This window comes from Nothobranchius furzeri, chromosome 14, assembly GCF_043380555.1.
Source record: "Nothobranchius furzeri strain GRZ-AD chromosome 14, NfurGRZ-RIMD1, whole genome shotgun sequence".
Classification (NCBI taxonomy): domain Eukaryota; kingdom Metazoa; phylum Chordata; class Actinopteri; order Cyprinodontiformes; family Nothobranchiidae; genus Nothobranchius; species Nothobranchius furzeri.
Genome location: NC_091754.1, coordinates 50,775,626 through 50,796,972, shown reverse-complemented (window position 1 = coordinate 50,796,972; position 21,347 = coordinate 50,775,626). Strand labels below are relative to the sequence as shown.

Sequence of the window (21,347 nt, the reverse complement as noted above, 5' to 3'; positions counted from 1 at the left end):
ATTAGCCCCACCCACCATCAGTTTACAGTAGAAATTGAACAGCATTGGTTTCGAGGAATTTTTTTTTTGGTGGTAAAGCTGCAACTTTTTGACAATCTTGAGAAGTTTAGCCCCTGAGCCGGTCAAAGCACTGGGGCTGTCTAATAGAGGTGGGCTTGCTGCCGGTTCCCTTAAAATATCACCAGCAAGTGAAGTGTCTTGCTTAAGGGCACAAGGATAACTGAGTGCGGCGTAAACCTGCAACCCTCCCCACCATACCGTAGCGTTTGTAGATTTGAGCAAAAACAGATCTTCGGTTTTCTCCCAGGATCACAAATGTAAAACTAAAATAAATCTTGTTGGCAAATTAAAGTGAGGTTCACCGAAAAACCGTTTTACTGTTCACTTTGAAATATGATAAATCACTTTGTGTGTCGCACGCTAGCTGACCGTGAAAATAGTCCTCTGCCCATTTCAGTTCAATTCAATTTTATTTATATAGCGCCAAATCACGACAAGAGTCGTCTCAAGGCACTTCACATAATAAACATTCCAATTCAGGTCAGTTCATTAAGCCAATCAGAAATAATGGTTCCTATATAAGGAACCCAGCAAATTGCATCAAGTCACTGACTAGTGTCAGTGACTTTACAGCAATCCTCATACTAAGCAAGCATTTAGCAACAGTGGAGAGGAAAACTCCCTTTTAACAGGAAGAAACCTCCAGAGAATCCTGGCTCAGTATAAGCAGCCATCCTCCACGACTCACTGGGGATTGAGAAGACAGAGCGCGCGCACACACACACACACACACACACACACACACACACACACACACACACACACACACACACACACACACACACACATACACACCAAGCAATGCGTCTATGGTTACATTGTGATTTCTTAGTAAATATTCTATTTGGCGAGAGATAAACTTTATTGTATTTATCCTAGTGAATCTATAATTAAACGGATAAACTAGTAGTAGCACATCCAACGTCAAGGAAAGCAAAATGTTATTATCAGGAGAGGGAGAATGTTTAAGTGATTAGCAGCAGTGTGCTAGAAGATGGCCCCCTCCATGAGGCCACCACAGCTCAGCAGAACATCACTGCAGCTTCTTCTGTGGAGAAAAACACTTAGACAAAAAATAAAGTTAACAGCTGAAATAGGAGGAAATAATACAGTTAAAGAGCAGATTGTAGAAGAAAGTAGTAGAGTGTGAAAAGTGGTCAGTGTATCCTCCAGCAGTCTAAGCCTATAGCAGCATAACTACAGAGATAATTTCCTGCATTAGCCACCAAAATAAATAGAAGAGGAAAGAGTTGGGTCTGAAAAAGCCACACAGCTAATCAGAGGCAAGAAGTCTGAATATCACGAATGTTCAGTAACACCTTACTGGCTTGAAAGTGGAATAACAACTGTCGTAAACAACCCTGCTGTAGCTAGCACTAATAAAGAGCTAATGCTAACATGAGTCAACTCATACTGATACTCACACTGAAGTAAAGCACAAAGTAAAAAGATCCCCACTGCTAGCGTAGGCCGTGCCGATGTTCCCTCTGATTTTAGCTCTTTGCTTCATCTACAAAGACATCACTCTCTTATGTTTACTTCCAGATTCCGCTATGATGCTAACAAAAAAATACATTTCTTCTTTTTCTTCTTCTTGTGCTTTTTATTGACGAGTGGCGAACTGAAAATGCTAACCACTAGCATTCCAGCTAACAGCTGTAAAGCAATTAGAGTGACCCCAAGGACACCTACCCGCTCCACACAAAACATCTAGTGTGGCTTTTGGTCAGCAGAGGGCTGCAGAGTCGTGTCAAATATGAAATTTTTTAAGTTTCTAACCTAACAATCACTGAGATCAATCTTAAAGTGCTACCTTCAAGTAAAAAAATACTTGTGGTTACTTTAACGAGTAAGACCTGCCACCCAACACCCCCACACACTTAAGCTTACTTCTACTGCCTGACACATGAGCGCTGGAGCTTTTCTACATAGAAAACGACTCACAAGGCATTCATTAAAACTTATGGAAGAGGATTAGAGCCGCTGACATGAAAAAAAGGAAAGAAAAAGTATTTAATCTCAGGATTCAGACATTTTTCTCAGAAGTCAGAATTTTGTGGAAAATAAGTCAGAAATTTCGTTATTTTTCTTTTCAGTGGCCCTAATCCACTGGAAACCAGTATCAGCCTTCTAAACCCGAATAGGTGCCTTTCTAATTCATATTATGTGTTAATTTATGTCTTTAAATGGCGGGTTACAGTATTTGCCATGATTAAGAGAGAAATCGGATTTAGCATTAAGGTTAAAACTCTTCAATAGAAAAAAAATTCTACTAAATCTACAGAAAAAATCTCTAAATATACATTTATGTTGAATATTATGTACCGTCTATTACCACAGAGCTGAACTATGATCCTGTTTTGTCTAATTGTGAATGTTTTTATTGTCTTCTGAGTTTAAATCGGGAGTCTTTTCTCCTGTCGAGCCACATGGATTTATCCACAGGGATGTACGTAAAACCAGAAGATGGAGCGCTCTGCGATGGCACTTTGAAGACTAGAAGCATTTAGGGACTCCTGCTAACGAGAAGCCTTTAAGTGCACTGCTTTGTTACTCAGCAGCTGTCTAATTAGAACCGCTGCCTCTGAAAGGGGAGTTTTCTAATGAAGCACGTTCAAATCCTTGTGTCTGTAATAATCATTTTTATTATTGTTGTGGTTGGAATCATTAGGAAGAGTGCCGCAAAGCCAAATCTCTTAAAAACAGCGTCCGACCCTCCGTGTTCCCCTAACAGCAGAAGTTTTATTTAGGATTGTTTCTGTTTGTATCCATTTGGTCATTTATTATTCAATCAGATCAGGACTGCAGTTAATGCTTTATTTATCCTTTTCCTCCTCTGAATCTTTTATTTCTCTGTTTGAATTGTGGTTTTTTAAATGAATAAATCACACTCCTGCAGTCCGGCAGGGACAACTGAGCGTTTCTCTCTTCTCTTTGTCTTTTCACAGCTCCCCTGACTGACAAGCCGCCGAAAATCCTTTTCCCTTCAGAGAGCCAAATGAGCGTCATGGAGATGGCACTAGGTAAGGAAGCATGTTTCATTCTCCACAGCAGCGGCGCGTTTTCTTATAGTTCTTTAGATTTCTAAACTAGTTAAAGTGGATCTTTCCAAAGTTCTTTCTGCAGACTTGTGGTTTTGTGGTGAGCTTGTGGACCACTGGAGCTAGATGCTGTTGCCTTTTTTGTGAAGTTTTGGGGGCATATCACATTTCAGCTTTCATTTTCTGATCTGTTGCTGCAAGATTTTAGTTGGAGGCAACATGCTGGAGGCCTCAAAGCAAAAAGAGATGCAGCTTTCAAGTTCTCTTCTATCGGTCAGTTATTGGATTTTGTTCCCAAAGGTGATTCTGAATGAGTCGTGATAATGAAAGCTGTCGTTTGGGTTAGTGGTGGGATGGACTGGGGCACCAGACTGGTTTCATTTGCACACATCTTTCACATTAAGCAACACATTTAAAGGCTCTTCTGGGCTTTTTGAAGTGACTAGATACTTTCCAAACGGTTTTGTTTGGAGAAATCAGGTTTACGTCCTCCATCCTGGTGCACGGCTGGTCCAAGCATAGATGAGACCAAAGTGTCTCTCTGCCTTCTTAAAACTTAAATTTATGTCTGTGATTCTATAATGTGAAGATGAAAGCAGTTTAAATATCACCTTTACTAATATTTTTAATAGTGGTCTCAAGGAGGAATGAATGCCTTGTAAGTCGTACTCAGGGGAAACAGGCTCGGTTGCGCCTGTTTAAAGAGGAGAAAGTGGCAACAAATGACAGGATCTGGACTTATTTCCTGTTATTTGGACATTTTGCCTCTGATTGGTTAACAACAACGTGACTCTACCAGTGACGCTTCTTGCACTGCAAAGTTGATGTTTTATCTCCACAAATAACTAAAGCCTGAATGAGTTCTGCTACATGGTGGAGTTGCTAATGCTAACGGTTAGCTTCTACTAGCTGAGATGTTCTTTACCGTTTCCTAGGCGCTAAACCAGGAAACGCTAAAAGTAGGGATGTAACAAAATATTGATATGGCAATATATCGTGAATTGTTTTCCTGAAATATTATGATATAGAAAAGCTGTGTAGCTAATTTTTGGAAGAATTTACATGCAAACATTTGTGTATTTTCTTTTCTTTTGGTGCAATTCAAACGCCAACAGCTAGTTGGCAGCAGTGTGCAACGTTTTGTTTTCCACCATTGAAATGTAAATTATGGTTTAGATCCCTCATGTTAAACATGTTAATGTTGAATTTTCCTGTATTAAATTCAAAATCGCTAATATCTGATTGTATGACTGAATGTATTGATATATTGTATCGTCTCCCCTGTATCGTGACACGTATTGTATCGCCATAATACCACCAGTACACATCCCTAGCTAAAAGATGGGTGAGTTCATGAATGTTAAACGACAGTGTGACGTAGATCTGTCAGGGTTTTCAGAGTCGAGAGTTTTTCCGTTTTCTATCAGGAGCTAATACAGGAGTAGAAGAATATTTTCACATTAGGCCTGCATGTAAACTCAGAGTGACTGATCTTTTTAAAAAACTAACAAAAAAAATAAGTTTTCTTGGTGAAATTGATGTTCAAGGTTTTTAAAATACTGTTGCAGGAACTAATAAGGTCCGATTCACACTGCAAGAAGAATTATGATGATTTTAGAGCCTTTTCTCTACTCAGTCTTAAGGACATCCCTCATTATGGTAACAGCTCTAAAGATGATCTCATCAGATATTCCTACCATGTGTGGTATGCTCTGGTCTGCATGAAAGTAAGTCAGACACCTTGGATGACATATCAGGAATATTCCAACACGTTGGATTGTCTTGGTCTCAAGGACAAACAAGACTGTTGATGTGTAACCAATCAGAAACCAAGGCAGTGGGGGGCCAATTGTATGCTTCTCCTCCACCATTTTTTTTACTCCAAATTCTCGATCGACTTTTCGGGATTTCCTATCTGACTGGGTGATAGTCATGTGTAAAATTGGTTTGTGTAGTTTTCTCATGTTTCAAATATCATCCAACAGTTTAAACATCCTGTGAATCAAATCTAAACTTCTGGATCTGTTTTAAGATATTAACCCACTTTGTCATGGCAGAGTTTGTACTAGAAGAAGAAGAAGAAGAAAATATCATTTCTATAGCACCTCTCAAGATAAAAATCACGAGGTGCTTACTAGCCATTAGCACATCAATCCTGAAGAAAGTACTCTAGTTTTCCATTTTAGCCATTCAAGAAATCCCAAATGTCTTATGGGAAATTCTTATTCTTCAATGTTTCTGGTTTTGAATACATTTTAAAACGACCTTCAAAATCTGAAAAGACAAAGAACTGGAATACATCAATACAATAGTTCCTGTTTTTCTGAAAATGTCATCCCCCTAGGGTGGAATATTGCCTTTGTTCCAATGTTTTGTTCCTTTCACTCCTCAGATCTTAACAGAACTAGCTAGATGTTTTGTTACAGTGCTGTATAAGTCAGGTGTTCAGGGAAAGACCTTTTTGTCATTGGATCATTGTGAATGGACCTCAAGCTTTCATCAGGAGGGATTAAAGAAGAAAAGACGTGAGTCTGTATTAAGTTTCAGAGAGATTGGAAGTACACGTTTCCCATTCCTTCTGCATGTAACACTCCTTGTTATTTTCATCCATCATGTATGTCATTGCCTGCCTTGTGCATTACGTGTGTAGCTTTATGAAAATATCCAGCTAATAACTGATACTTAGCAATGATTCTGAGTACATGCACTTTCCAAACAAGCAAAAACTTAAAGAATTAAGAACATTTATAAGTTGGGCATTCAAAAATATTTATACGCAAGGGCATAGGTGTTCAAACAATAAACTGCATTGAAGTCAGTGTGGAACATTTTCTTACATGAATGGATGGATGGTTGATTAACTGATGGATGTTCGGCTGAGTATGGTTTGTTGGTTGGTTGGTTAATTTTATATGAATAGTGGATGGATGGATGGATGGATGGGTAACTGATGGATGTTCTGCTGGTTAGTTCGTTGAATGGTTTTATATGGATGGATGGATGGATGCTCGGTTGGTTAACTGATGGATGTTCTACTGGTTAGTTGGTTGGTTAAATGGTTTTATAGGATGGATGGATGGATGGATGGATGGATGCTCGGTTGGTTAACTGATGGATGTTGTTCTAGTTAGTTGGTTGGTTAAATGGTTTTATATGTTGGATGGATGGATGATCGGTTGGTTAACTGATGAATGTTCTGCTGGTTAGTTGGTTGGTTGAGTGGTTTTATATGAATGATGGATGGATGGTTAACTGATGAATGTTCTGCTGGTTAGTTAAATGGTTTTATATGGATGGATGGATGGATGCCCGGTTGGTTAACTGATGAATGTTCTGCTGGTTAGTTCAATGGTTTTATATGGATGGATGGATGGATGGATGGATGGATGGATGGATGGATGCTCGGTTGGTTAACTGATGAATGTTCTGCTGGTTAGTTCAATGGTTTTATATGAATGATGGATGGATGGATGCCCGGTTGGTTAACTGATGAATGTTCTGCTGGTTAGTTCAATGGTTTTATATGGATGGATGGATGGATGGATGGATGGATGGATGGATGGATGGATGCTCGGTTGGTTAACTGATGAATGTTCTGCTGGTTAGTTCAATGGTTTTATATGAATGATGGATGGATGCTCGGTTGGTTAACTGATGGATATTTTGCTGGTTGGTTGGTTGGTTTGCGTTATGGATGGATGGATGGATATTTAGCTGATTAAACATGAACAAGATGACTAATAATCATTTAGATAACAAAATCTGCTAATATAATCAGATTTATAAATTAGCTAATTAGCTTGTCTACATTAGCTGTGTCCAATCCTGGTCCTCTGGGGCTCCTATCCAGCATCTTTTAGTTGTTTCTCTACTCCAGTACACCTGATTCAATGGTTGAATATCATAGATTTTACATTTCATCAAATTCTACAGGTGTGTGTTAATCCCCTACTAAATAAAATCAGGTGTGTTGAAGCAGAAACCTCTAAAACATGCTGGACCCTGGAGGACCGGGATTGGACACCACTGGGTTACCTCTTATCTAGTGATCTTAAACCTAAACCTAGATACTTCCATACTTCCCCAAGTGTATAATTTTTACATCCATACCTTAACCACAAGTTGTGCAACATGCTCGGTGAAAGGATGGAGCTAAACAGCTGTGCACATTTTCAGGAGACTGCAGAATAATGGAAATCTCTTTATTCAGATCAGCACTAAATCTTGCTTTACCTTTCGATACCCAAACGCTCATGGGAAAGCTCTGTCTTTGTGTCTTGTTATTGGACCGGATCGCAGCTGTTGGTTTATGGGAAAGTGGGTCATGATGGAAGCTTCCTTTTGAAGTAAATTAGTCATGGCCAATGAGCACGACACACTGGTGGAGGTAAAAATGCGGCTATCAGAAAATAGGTGCAAATGATTGTAGCTTTAACTCTGATGATGGATAAAAGCCGTTCTGGGTGTTTTCATCTGGGGAAGTTTCCGTAGATGATGGGCGATTTTCAAATTCAATTACCTGATGGCTGTGAGAACGGCCAATAAGTGGCGAAGAACAGATGTTTAATCTTGGTGTTTTTTAGTTAAATAAGTGTCTACGCATTCTCAAACAGGAAATCCACGTAATCAGGCAGGTGAGTGGAACAGAGACGATTTAAGCTCTTATTGTGAAACTCAAAAAACAAACAGCTAAAAGGAATCTGCTGTGTTCGGTGAATCAGTCCATGTTGGTTAATCTGGGCTCTCCTTCCCTTTGTGCCTCTAATAAACATGGGTCCTCTGTTACAATTGATCAAATGTAAAATTCCTGATTAAAACATGTTGTGTCAAAGTTCTGCTCAGCCCTCGGTGGACGATCTCGCCACTGCTTTCTCAGTGGGACCAATCAGATACAGCTGGAGTCTGTGATTCATGCTGACACTTGCTCCGTGCACATGAAGAATAATTGACTGTAGATTTACTGTTTGTTCCCAGGAGATTACAAACGACTCGGAAACTTCAAACACCATGACGACGGGTTGATTAATTTAATAATGTGTGAATATTTTTGTTTCACTGCTTTCTCGCCGACAACACTTAATTGATGCGCCTTACCCCGGCTTTCCACGGGAGCCGTCAGCAGCACGTTACTGCAGCAGCACGTCATAGCTGCTGATAGGAACCGCTGTGGTCAACAGAACCTTTTCCACTGGAGCCGTCAGCAGCGCGAGTCGGCCGCGTCTCAGGAGCAGCATGTCGCGGCCTTTACGCGCCGGTTCTATTTTCTACGCGCGACGCCTCTGAAACGGGTCAAGTTCGACATTTTTGGGGAAGGAAAGACAGGAAATTGGACGCGGAAATGGAGAGAAGCTACCGAGATTTTCAGAATAAAGAACGTGCTGCTTTCCGGTTGCTTTACTTTTAAAAAGGTTACTAACTGTGCGGCCCCGTGAGAAGTTATCACCTAGCTAGCGGTCTCCTTTGTTTTTCAGGTCCGTACTGGCGATTATAAAACGGACAGAATATAAAACACAAACCATGTTGTAATTTTCTCCTGCTTGTTGTTGTGTTTACTGACGAAGTCACTCGAGTGACTTCGTGCTCGGTCGGTGACAGCTGCTCCCCTGCTGCTTCGCGTCTCGTGGGAAGGGCCAAGCAGCAGCTTACGTGAGCAAGACGTGCTGCTGCAGTAACGTGCTGCTGACGGCTCCCGTGGAAACCCGGGGTTACTAGAATCAGGTTGGACCCCTTTTCATTCACTTTGTTTTAATTTTAGTCGACTAAAGTATACTACATTTCTTCTGATGCCATCATTTTCAACTACACCTACTTGAAACTGTACAGAAATATGAAAATTTCACATCATACGTTTACTCAATAAAACTCTATTTTTATAATTGTGTTTTAATCACAATTGAAAATACCAAAGTATGCACTGACAGTTTGAAATTGTGTCTCTCAGTGTTAATAAAGTAAACAAATCTGTGTAATGTGTAGTAATATTTGTAAAATTGACAGGAAGTGACATCATACATCAAACATCATTTGTTTTAGGAGGGTTTTTTCAGTATTAAGTTTTTATCTGCTAATTTGTTTTCTAAATTAGTTATAACAGCTTTAAAGTGAGTGTGTATTTTTCCTGGTGATAGGGGGCAGTAGATACCTCAATTGTTGCAAGCAAGCAGTATTTTTGTGTTGGAGTAAGACCTTACCAATGGATGCCCATTAGGTGCTCATAAGGCAGTGTGGATCCATGCCTTAATATTGGTGACACCAAATTATGACCCAAACTAATCATTGCAAACCCTTGAGATGGCCATTGGTGTAATTTCCAGTAGAACAAAAACCAAGCCTTGGTCAACTCCTTTTTCTTCTCCATCGTGGTGCTCTGGTTGAGTCATCTTGCCACGAGCCATGTGATTGAACTGGCATACCTCAGAAAGTGGTCTGTCAACATGATTTTATTCAGATCTTTAATCATAAACCCCTCAAACACTTGTCACTCTTCAAATAAACAATGAACTGCTTTCCTAAATTCATCCTTAATTTGCTTTATGAATGTTTAAGAATCAACCCTCCTTCCGGCTGCTGTTCTGCATCATCAAGCTGTGATATTTCTGCATCTCACGGGCTGTTTTGTGTCTCGGTAATTAAATTGATTGAGTGCATTCATTCCCCCCCAAAAGCACTTTTGTTTTGTCGTACCTCGGTTTGTGATTAGCTGCGTCTCCCTCAATGATTTTGGGAGCCTTCGGGGAGAAGGAGGAGATTTATAATTTTCAGTCCACAACAAGCAGCAGCTCAGCCGTGAATTTTAAAAGCAGGAAAGCGTTGAAGGTCAAGGATGCATCTGAAGAAGGACCAAATATCACAACCATTTAGTCTTGCTTAGGAAACAGAAATCATCATGTGTCCATCTTCTCTGTTTGGACTTTGTTGCTCTTTGATTTTGACGTGGTCTTGTGCTCTTTTATTCCATTGATTTGCATTTAACGCGCTACATTAACAATTTGATGTCAAAATTATCTCCAGTTACCAGGGCATAAAGACCCATGACAAAAGGTTGATGAGAGAGAATTTAGCTGGCCCTACCTTAATCTGACACTTATTCTTCTGTGCGTTGCCACACTCTCCATCTTTCCTCCTTTCAAGCATTTCTCCACGTATTTCCCTTCGCCACTTGGCGTAAGGTGATCCTTCTTTTGCCTTTCTGTCTTTGTTTTCTAAAAAAAAATCCATGAACCACCAGAAGGATCTTAATGAAAATCTCAGAAAAGAATCACTGGACCTATCACTGATTCTGACATCAGTGTGATTCAAGATGGCCGCCGTCATCGTCGTCGTCTTCCTCCGCTTATCCGGGTCCGGGTCGCGGGGGCAGCATCCCAATTAGGGAGCTCCAGGCCGTCCTCTCCCCGGCCTTGTCCACCAGCTCCTCCGGCAGGACCCCAAGGCGTTCCCGGACCAGATTGGAGATGTAACCTCTCCAACGTGTCCTGGGTCGACCCGGGGGCCTTCTGCCGGCAGGACATGCCCGAAACACCTCCCCGGGGAGGCGTCCAGGAGGCATCCTGACCAGATGCCCAAACCACCTCAACTGGCTCCTTTCGATCCGGAGGAGCAGCGGTTCTACTCCGAGTCCCTCCCGAATGTCCGAGCTCCTCACCCTATCTCTAAGGCTGAGCCCGGCCACCCTACGGAGGAAACTCATTTCGGCCGCTTGTATCCGCGATCTCGTTCTTTCGGTCATTACCCAAAGCTCATGACCATAGGTGAGGATTGGGACGTAGATCGACCGGTAAATCGAGAGCCTGGCTTTCTGGCTCAGCTCCCTCTTCCCCACGACAGATCGGCTCAGCGTCCGCATCACTGCAGACGCCGAACCAATCCGCCTGTCGATCTCCCGATCCCTCCTACCCTCACTCGTGAACAAGACCCCGAGATACTTAAACTCCTCCACTTGAGGTAGGACCTCTCCCCCGACCCGGCATTTGCAGCAACTATAGTTTGTTTTTTAGATGTCAGCAGTCCACGTTTTACTCAGGCTAGCTGTTAGCTTTTCTCACTTGTAAAAGTTCCTCATTAAAATGTCTGAAATTTATCTTAAAGGTTCATTTATTATTTTATCCTCATGTCTGATTGCTGAGTTTTTAGCAGCATTTGTCTCTTGATTGCTGAGAACGTTCAAGATGGCCGCCACAGATAATTTACCTTAAAAAAGCATAAAAGTGCCAACAACTCTGTCAATTTAAGTGACGATGACGAAGTTTCGTTTGGTGGAAGGCCAGAGAGATTTACACTATGTAGTCCAAGATTTTACTTTGTGTGAAAAGTTAGCTTAGTCACACTCAAGTCAAGATACCCGCCAAAGCTATCACAAACGTCTATAAATCACTCAGTGTTACAGCAGCTCAGACACAGTCACAACCTATACTCTAAATGCTAACATCTTGGTTTGGCAATTCCAACATACTTAATTTTACCATCTGACAGGATTTCAACTCAACTAGAGCAGAAAGTACAACCATTCGTTGACTAGGGATGGGTACCTTTGACATTTGAATCGATCCGGTACTAATTCCCGGTACCTACGAATCGATACCGGTACTTAACGGTACCAATTTTTGATACTTTTGAGTGTTTATTATTTTAATTCTCTTTTATAATTAAATATATATTTTTCTCAATATATGACCATATTTGATAAATATCACAATAAATAACATACAGCTGTTTGTATTTTAACATCGTCCTTGTAGTTTTATAAGCTGATAATTAAACTGAAGCAAACATCTTTACTGTGAACTAAATTTACTGTGTATCTTCATTCCTTTTGCCGTCTTTTTCCATTTGATTTTTCCTACTGGGAAGTTAGAATTTCCAAGGAGAAAGCGAACGCACCATTAGCTGCTAACAATAGTAGCAATGGAAGCTAACATACCAAGCTAACGTTATCTTAAACAGTTTATTTAGCTGCTGGAGCAGATTAAAATGATGATGCCTCATACTTATTGTTGTCACTGGTTTTGTATTCACCCGTCACATTTAGTAAAGTGAAGCCAAACTTTAGAGCGCGTTCATGTTCTTCTAGTCAGGAATTCGGAGTTCCGAGGAGAAAGCGAACGCACCATTAGCGAAACGGAAGCTAACATATCAAGCTAATTATATTTACCTACCAGAGCAGATTAAGATGAGGATGTCTCACTTAGATCGTTGTTGCTGGTTTCATCATCCAGTTACCCATCACATTTAGTGAAGCGGACCCAAGCTTTAGCCTGCGTTCTTTCTACCATGCTGCTCTGTTTACAACTGGTTCGCAGCGAGCGACGACATAACGCTCTTGCGCATGCGCAGCTGTCTAGGCAAGTTCTCGTTATGATGGCCGGGTACCGAAACGAGGCACCGTTTAAAATGACGTGAATCGGTGCTCGGTCGGTACTTTGGAATTCGGTCTGTACCTTAAAAAGTACCGAATTCGGTACCCATCCCTATCGTTGACTTTATAAATTTATGGCTGTTGACCATCTAACATCCTGGAGAACACCGTCCCAATAGCCGGTGTAGATGTGTACCATCTTTCCTTATTGATTGTGGTCATTTTTTTATTGCCAAGGTATGTCGGAGGCATATGTGATAGACGTGCTTACATCGGAACATCTTTAGGGTTCGAGTGTGAAAGTCTTAAAGATCACCAAAACATAGAAGATTCCGGCTAGTAAATCATTAGAACAAATATTAGTCATACAAGAAAACGGCCAGCCATGCTTCAAAATGATTTCCATTAAATTGAGTGGTTATCTATGTTTGTGGATTAAATGGCACAACAATACAGCTTCGGTGTGAGCATTAGTGGAAAATCTAAATGGTGAACATTGGTCATTTTAAGTCCTCAGGCCATAATCCATACAAGCCGTCATTCAACTTCAGAGTAGTTTTACCAGAACTTGCCGGAATACGTGTGTCTCCACATGGGCATGTTCAGGAATCAGCGGATTACCTGAACAGGGGTAGGTACTCAGAACAACCCAGTGGAGTTGCTGAGCAGAAATTCTATCCAACTCACGCCGATTGGTTGTAACTCATTAGTAAATAACATCAGCAGACGTCATCCGAAACAACCGGTATTAGTAAAATTAGAAGAGTTGCTGTTGAAGCAGAACTGAATCACAAGCAAAAAAGTAATTCTTCAGGTCATTGAACGCCACATTTTACATCACACAGCTGCTCTTCCAGTCCTCCGAATGGATTTGATTGCCGTACTTTGAAAGGATAAAACATTTAATGTTATCGTGGACGCTTTTTGGTTCTGATCAGTGACATCACTCGATATGCTGACGTCTGTCAAGTTCTGGAAGGGCTGAATTTGAGTGGAGAAATAACAGCTGAGAGGACCGGGCCATCTTATCTCCCGGTCAGTTTCCCTGTCCCAATCATCATCCTGACGTTCCGACAATGAAACGCCTCTAATTTATTAAAGCAAACCTATACAATTAAAAATAAAGTAGAATTTACGAGGATGTTTGAACAAAAGTTAGGCATCATTGTTTCTCTGTAATAAAATAAAATAAATTATTATTATCACCATACACTAAATTACAACTCTAATAGCTTCTGATGAAACAATGTGTCTGTTAAAGGGTAGCTAAAGCCAAACATTTGAAGCTACAGAAATGGAATGCTGCCCTTGCCTGTCCTTTCCCTTCCCGTTGCAAGTCGGACAAACTTCTGCATCTCAATTTCACTTACAAAGCTGCAGCAATCCATGACAAGTCTGTCTGTGCCCTTGCATCATGCTAACGTGTGTTTGGGCGCATGTACATCCCAGCTGTACATCCAGAGACTTTCGTATAGCTGTAAACGGGTTTGACCCTGATTGCTGACCCGCAGAAATTCTCCTGGCAGGGGAAAAAAACCCTCCTACAGCTTCACACTCCGCACTCCAAAGGCAGCTTTTTTTTTGTTTCACACAGAGAAAAAAGCAGCTCAGTCTCAGCAACACCTTTCCCTAATATCACGCACATTAACTCTCACGTACACACCAGCCTCTCCCTCTAAATGTCACCGCATCGGCAGAGCACTCCATCGATGCCAAAGGTTCAGAGGCCCTGGGATCAATATTGCATCATTTCTCTCAATTAGAGCATATTTATTCCCCCCCGAGTTATTGTACATCTGCGAGTGATCCTATCTGCATTCCTGGCAAGTCTCCAGATGAGGTGAGGCCCTGCAGCGAGGGGAAGACGGAGTGTGATAAACATGAAGGGAGAAAGGAGGTAAGAGAAAGAAGGCTGAAGGAGTTTGGGCAAAGAGTCGGAAGGAAGAGAGGTAAAAGTGAGCAAATTCACTTAAGATTCACAGAAGGAATGAAATATGATGGTGTCATACCTTAGGTTATTACAGATGAAAGTGGTTACAAGACAGCACACTGTCCCAAATGGTTAATATGCCCCGCAGTGTGGAGGTATAAATTCTGACTGTCAGCGGCGGTGATTGGAAGGGCTTCTCTGCAAAAGCATGCTTCCGTTGGTGTCTTACATAAGTACGGTAATGAGAAGGACAGTCACAAGAGCCGCGCGCCCGCTGGACCGGAGAAAGCTAATTTTATCCAACAAGTTGAGGTAATCCGCTGGAGCGTGACCGCACGCCTCATATTTTGTTCTTGTTTCAGATCATGGCTGACCTCAAAGTTAAGCCATCGCTCCTCGGCAGCAGCGAGGGAACAAACAGCTGAAGGCATCCTTTAGCAGAAAGCAGCACAAAGAACAAGCGCTTGCATTTAGATAACCTGCCTTTTGTCTGTGCCGGCAAAACCTCCATTCCTTGGTTCGCCTATTAATCATAAATGGAGCTTCGTCGAGCATTTCAGAGAATATTACCCTACATGTTACCATGTTAGCCGACGCTTTTACATAAGGTGGCTTACAAGGCTTTTTTATTAGCTAAAGTGCAACTTTACAGGTAAAATTAGTATTTAATAAACTTAACTTCTAGTTGATTTGTTCATGTATCCATTTCTACAGTGAATACAGGTTGAAACCCTTAACAGTCACTCCTAAACTGCTTGGAAAGTTTGTGAACCCATTAGAGTACATGCTAAAACCAGATCTGTCTGTTAAGCTAACACTCTGTTAAAGTTAGATTTACTCCAGCTATAAGTAATATGTTGGTAGTGAAGTTGAAACAAACCTAAATGCATTGAGAAATATGGAGGTACGGACTGTAAAATAAAACGAGGCTGAAATTTGATTATGATAAAACAAAAATAGTACTTTGGTATTTTTTGGATGGATCCATTTGGAGTTTTCAAATGGACACTTTGAGTACCGCCTGAGCATGTCATCATTAAAAGGCAGTAACTCTTGAATGCTTCAGTATACAGACTGATGACCATCTTCATGCATTCTGGATTTGTCCGCCAATACAAAACGTCTGGAAATAAATAACGACCAAACTGTCTCAAATCCTGGGCCACAACATCCCGATGTCTCCCTCTGTTTGCCTACCTGGTAATCTGGAAGACCTAGAGATAAAATCTCAACTAATCCCTATACGCTTGCTTGTGGCCCTAAGTAGGGGTAGACCAATATATTCGCCGACCGATATATTAGGCCGATATTTACCCTTTTTTATACATCGGCTGATATATACCTCCTTAGCAAAGCCGAGTTAAAGATAGGCTCAACCTAATGTATATTTACGGCAGCACATTGAGGCCATCTGTTAACTCATTCACTGCCAATGGCATTTTTTTTACTGTGTGGGCATTGGATCGAGCCCCAGCACCTTGAGAACAAACATCTCGACTCTAAAGCCGATCTTCATCTGCATACGTCACACGTCATGTGATCAGGAAGTAGAAAATCCATGTGTTAGGAGATCGTTTTGGGCCGCTGCTGTTAAAAAAAAAAAAAGAGGCGCGAACCGGAAAAGCTTCTGCCGATCACAATTCAACAACGGATTATGAAAGAACAGATGACGCTCGAAACGCGCGGATTCTTCCTGATGTAAGAGGTGAGCTTCCGCTTTGTTTTGGTTGTTTTGGCATCAACATCATTCTAGCGCGCAACGTTCTGAGACTCTGCATTGGGAGAGTAAAAATGGTGAGAAACACTGGCAGCGAAAGGCTTTACCGATCAGGAAACGGCTGGCAGCGAATTAGTTAACCATGACCTCTAGATGTCAGCATCAGTATTGGCACTAGAAAAACCAATATTGGTTGACCTCTAGCCCTAACTATGGCCAAGAAAACAATACTGCTCAACGGGAAAAAGATTATCGCACCACAATGATTTGGCCTCCTCATGCAACCTATATCTATGGAACAATAAACAATACATAAAAATCAGCTAGAATATTATTTAAAATTTAGTCTTCGATTCTAAACACCATCTTGCTGCTGGTGTGCTAACACCACCACAGAAAATAACTGCCATGAAATGAAAAAAGAAAATTGAACTAACCCACGTATTTTAAGTAACATAGTTTTGTTTTGACAATCCTCGGTACTGATCTTAACTATTTGTAAATCAATACATTTGATTCAATGTTGTTTGCCAAAACGTCTCTGCACTGTCAAAACTAATTTGTTCTAGAAACCAGGTAAAAAAAAAATACAGTCTGATATCATGGGCTGATAAATGTGATACTTAAAGGTCTCATTCTTTGAAAAACTGCATAATACTTGTTCTTTTTAAAGTTTATCCGTCACTCTGAGTGATGCATTCCTGCTGAACGTGAAAATTATCTTCAGCACCCATCGCCTGCTTTGACCGCAGAAAAGAAACAGACGTAAAAACGATCAGGTCAGAAAGGGCCATTCTCTATGTCACAGGGAAAATGATCATTCATGGCCCCGCCCACCTTGGCTTGAGACCGCCTACGGGGAGAGGAGATCAGAGCACATTTGGCTAGTAGAAGCTAACACCAGCATTAGCAACTCCACCAAATGGCGGAACACGTTTGGACGTGTGTTTTTTGTAGAGATAACACACCGACATTGCATTTTTTACCCATGAAAATAAGTTTAAAATTATTCTGAGTTTGGTTAGCTGTAGCAGCGTAAGAATTTGGTTGCTGTTAGCAAATCGAAGGTGTTGCATTTGCATATCATTAATATTTAAGATGTGGTTCACTGACAACCCATCTTCATTCTGAGTTTTTCCATGCAGACTGAAGGCTGTTGTTGGTTTAGCATCCAGCAAACAGCAGAAAACATCTCAAATAGTAAAAGCTAACCGTTAGCATTGGCAACTCCACCACACAGCAGAACTCCTCCAGGCTTGTGTTATTAGTGGAGATAAAACATTAACATTGCAAAGCGAACAGAGTTGGTGGTAAAGTCGCGTTACTATTAGCCAATCAGAGGCGAGTTGTCAAAATATCAGGAAATAAGAGTCCAAATTCTGTCATCTGAAGCTCACTTCTGATGTGAGCTTTGTTTTGCCCAGAGTACAACTTACAAGGCATTTATTTCTACTAGAGACCGCTGCAAATGTATTGTGAATTGTGCCTTTGATAAGGACCCACACCTCTCCAGCAAGATTCTGCCCCCTGAAGCGAGCCAGCGAGAACTTTTTCCAACTCACAAGGTAGTCATTCATGCTGTTGACTAGAGCAGATTCATCAGTAAAAAATAAAGTTAAGTTAATGAGACCTACCTTCCTTTATACTTATGAAGAAAAAAGGCTTTTGCTGATGACTCCTACTTATGTGCCAAGATTTGCTGAAACATTTTGGGTCCTGCTGATGTCCCACACTTGGTAATGGTCTCTTGCACAGCGTGGACTTGCCCTGTTTTAGAGCCAATAAGTCTACAGTAATACATTAACAATACAATCGATTATTAATGTTTGGTTTAAAGAGTTTACGGAAGGTTTTACTGCAACTTATTTACAGCTTTTGAGATTCCTCCTCACTCTTGGCTGCTCTTATTCCCTGAGATGCTACATTTTTAGTCTAGTTATTCAGGTTGTCATAGCTTTGGCAGGAGTGTGTAGAGCGGTGTGTGAAAGTACAAGCAACCTCTGCTCTGTGATATTTACTCTGGTGGTTTGGGGTTTGTTTCACCGTAGTTTATCTTGAGAGCCACAAATTCTTTTCTTTATTTTCACGGGTTTGTCCTTTCTCCAAGCCCCATCTCCGGTGCTTCTGCTGTAAGACGTAGTAACAGATTGCAGACGTGCAGTTTCCCCATCCAGGTGTTGCTCTGTCAACAGATGTGCACTTCAAACCCGAGCTAGCTGCCTTTCTGCAGTCTCCTCCCAGGGTCTGTAGCTCCTGCTCCAATTGTCACTGGAGCATTGTTTGGATTACCAACCGCAACCAGACGAGCTAGGCAACTCATTCTGACAGCTTGATACGCAAGAGCCATCTGCTTTAAATTTAAATGCCCCTTTTAGAGTGGCAGTAAAGAACAGAGAGTTTTACAGCTGATAGATTAGCCCCCAGTTAAACCTTAACACAGCAGATTCTGCTTCCAGTACTTCAACTAGGAAGCAGAGGAGACATTTATCCAGTCCTTTGTATTGAAGAATATAAAGTTCATTGCCCTTTTTTTTTGACGCATAAAGTGATGACCTCACTTTGAAAATAAGAAGTTCTGCATAAGTGGTTGATTACACAACAATACAAAAATTAAAGTGAAACCGTAACTTATCACCTGTGGTTCTTAGATTCCCCACCAGAGGGCAGAAGACATCTCTAGGAATGTACTAATCCTGTTAACCTTGCTCTTGTTTTAGGGTTGGTGTCGACACACTCCTGGGGTTTTAAATGCAAAAATACCATCGTACATTTATCTGTTGCATTAAGACTTTTTGATTTCATCAGGATGTTGTTTAAAGGCCCCGTGTGTGAAATCCATTGAAATCATGATGAAAAAATGTGACTCTTTAGCGCCATGCAGTTCAGAGAACATATTGCAGCTATGATGGTGCACTCATGAGTTTGACTGTGTAACCAATAACCAGCCTGTGTAGCCTAACCCACACAGAGCTTAAAACAAGCTACTCGACCTTTTTAAAAAAGTATTTATAATTATGACTGTTTCTCAACCTACCAGTTCTGAAGGAAGCAAGCTAGTTCTGTTAGATCTTGAAGCTGTCACCATTCACACACGGAGGAGGGGTGATGTCAGCCGGGAGGCCTGGTGTTGTGAGAAATTGTGTTCCCCCGAAATATTCTGTCCCCCTGTGTCAGGAGATCACACTTCTGGCTTTTTTCACAATATTTGTGAAAAACTTTATGGGAAAATGATGTAACGTAATGTAATAATGTTATGCTTGTGATTTTTATCTGTAATTCCTCCTAAAAACAATAAAAAAGATACAGTAAAAACATTCTTGTTCACTCTTTTGCAGCAAGCTTATTTATCATTTTTGAAAGTTATGTAAAAAGATGTAATCTCACTCAGTTTAACATCTTTTATTCGAGCTAGTTTGGTCCTCATAATGGACAATAAGTTCTGTGGATTTGGAAATATTTGCTCTTGACTGCCTAAGGGAAACAGAATATTTCAGGGGAACAAAATTTCCCACAACACCCGTTTCACGTGGATCACGGTGCGCACCGCTCGATGTAAACAAACTGGCTGCCGCTACCAGCTTATATGGATATGGAGCAATCACTGGCTGATCGTTAACTATGGCTGGTTCAGGAGTGTTAGTGAGCCATGACACGCTGGACATCAAGTAAACAATGCTGACTTATCCACCAGCTAATCGTGGCTCATGGCTGGTGTAGTGGAGATCGGTGTCAAGAGCTACTAGTTAGCCATGGCTAGTGCGGGGAGACGCTGTGCATGCTGCGTGTAAACTCCCACGGATTACCAGCAAAAGGAGACCCAAACCTGAAATAGTTATTTTAATGGTTAGAGCAGCAGGAACTCTGAGAGGCTGCAGGCGCATCAGTGAGTTTGCGGCCGCTGTGCGGGGGGGGGGGCTGAAGCAGAAGCTCCCGTTGTTAAAAGAAATGTGTTTAACTTTGAAAATGTGGGCGCAATTTTAGTGTCAAAAACTCCAGCGAATCATTAGTTCATTTTGCTCAAATAGAAATTGAGGCCTGCCTCTAATTCTGGTCCTCCTTCCAATAAGGCTGAAGCTTGATGAGCTTGAGTCAAATACAGGCCCGGGCCTGTATTAGAGGATTTGCGGTAAACAGAACACAGATACAAAATGTGCACCCCAACAAATAAGACAACCGACACCCAAATCACATCTGTGAGCCAGAACCGGCCCACCAGCCATAAAACTTAGCCCAGCTAATTATATTGTATTTTTCTATTTCTTAACTTTTGTTTTCTTATTTATTGACTTTCATTTATTAATTATAAGCTCTTTGGAAGTGCTTTCTGAAAAGGTTAGGAAACAATCAAAAGATAGATTAGGTTAATAAATAAGATGGATTACAGTAATAAATACGATGGATTACAGTAATAAATAAGATGGATTACAGTAATAAATACGATAGATGGATAATTGATTGATCTTGTGAAGGAGATTTTCAACATTCATAAACCCAGATAAACGATGTATAGAAGAAGGTAGCAGCAGAAATGGAACAGCAGTTTCGAATTTATTTACATAAAAACAATTAACAGACGGAATAATGTACAAGTATTACCTTTCTCAGTTTCTCAGATCAGGGGTTCGATTCCTGGTCGGGTCATACCAAAGACTTTGAAAAAATGGGACCCAATGCCTCCCTGCTTGACACTCAGCATTAAGGGGTTGGATTGGGGGGTTAAACCACCAAATAGTTCCCGAACGCGGCTTGTCTGCAGCTCACCGCTCCCCCAGGGGATGGGTCAAATGCGGAGAATAAATTTTGCACACACACCTGTGTGTGTGACAACTAATGGGACTTTAACTTTTTAAGTGTAGGTTTTCTTTGCAACAGTTACAGATGACAGGTGATCCCACGTTGTCTCAGTTTGTCACATGCGGCGATTCGAGCATTCAAACGCTGCACGAAAGTCAGCCATGTTGACCCTCAAGCTTCAAAATTAATAAAGATGTATTTCTGCAAACATAAATCCAGAAATGTCCTGTTTTAATACATCTCAGTATAAGTTTTGTGTAACAAGCCAAGACGCTTAAAAATCACAAGCAATTTTGCATTAATTTATTTAAAATAAAACGACCGACTCCCACTGAGGTAAATAGTCAACTTTGTTTTGCTGAGCAGTGCACCCACCATAGCCTCGTCATCTCTAAGCCAGATTTACACAACAATTAGGCTGTCGTAAAGTCCTTGTTGGTTTTGTCGAAC

General features: G+C 41.1%; 1 protein-coding gene across 3 annotated transcripts in view; it reads left to right on the top strand.

The window, feature by feature from the left end:
- The window catches only part of LOC107381071 (interleukin-1 receptor accessory protein-like 1), a 507,698-nt gene that overhangs the window by 337,614 nt on the left and 148,737 nt on the right, over positions 1–21,347 (top strand). For all 3 annotated transcript variants that reach the window (XM_054743445.2, XM_015952561.3, XM_015952560.3), the window contains one exon: positions 3,009–3,083. In XM_054743445.2, coding sequence (XP_054599420.1) covers positions 3,009–3,083 — 75 coding nt within the window. The remainder of the gene's footprint in view (positions 1–3,008; positions 3,084–21,347) is intronic.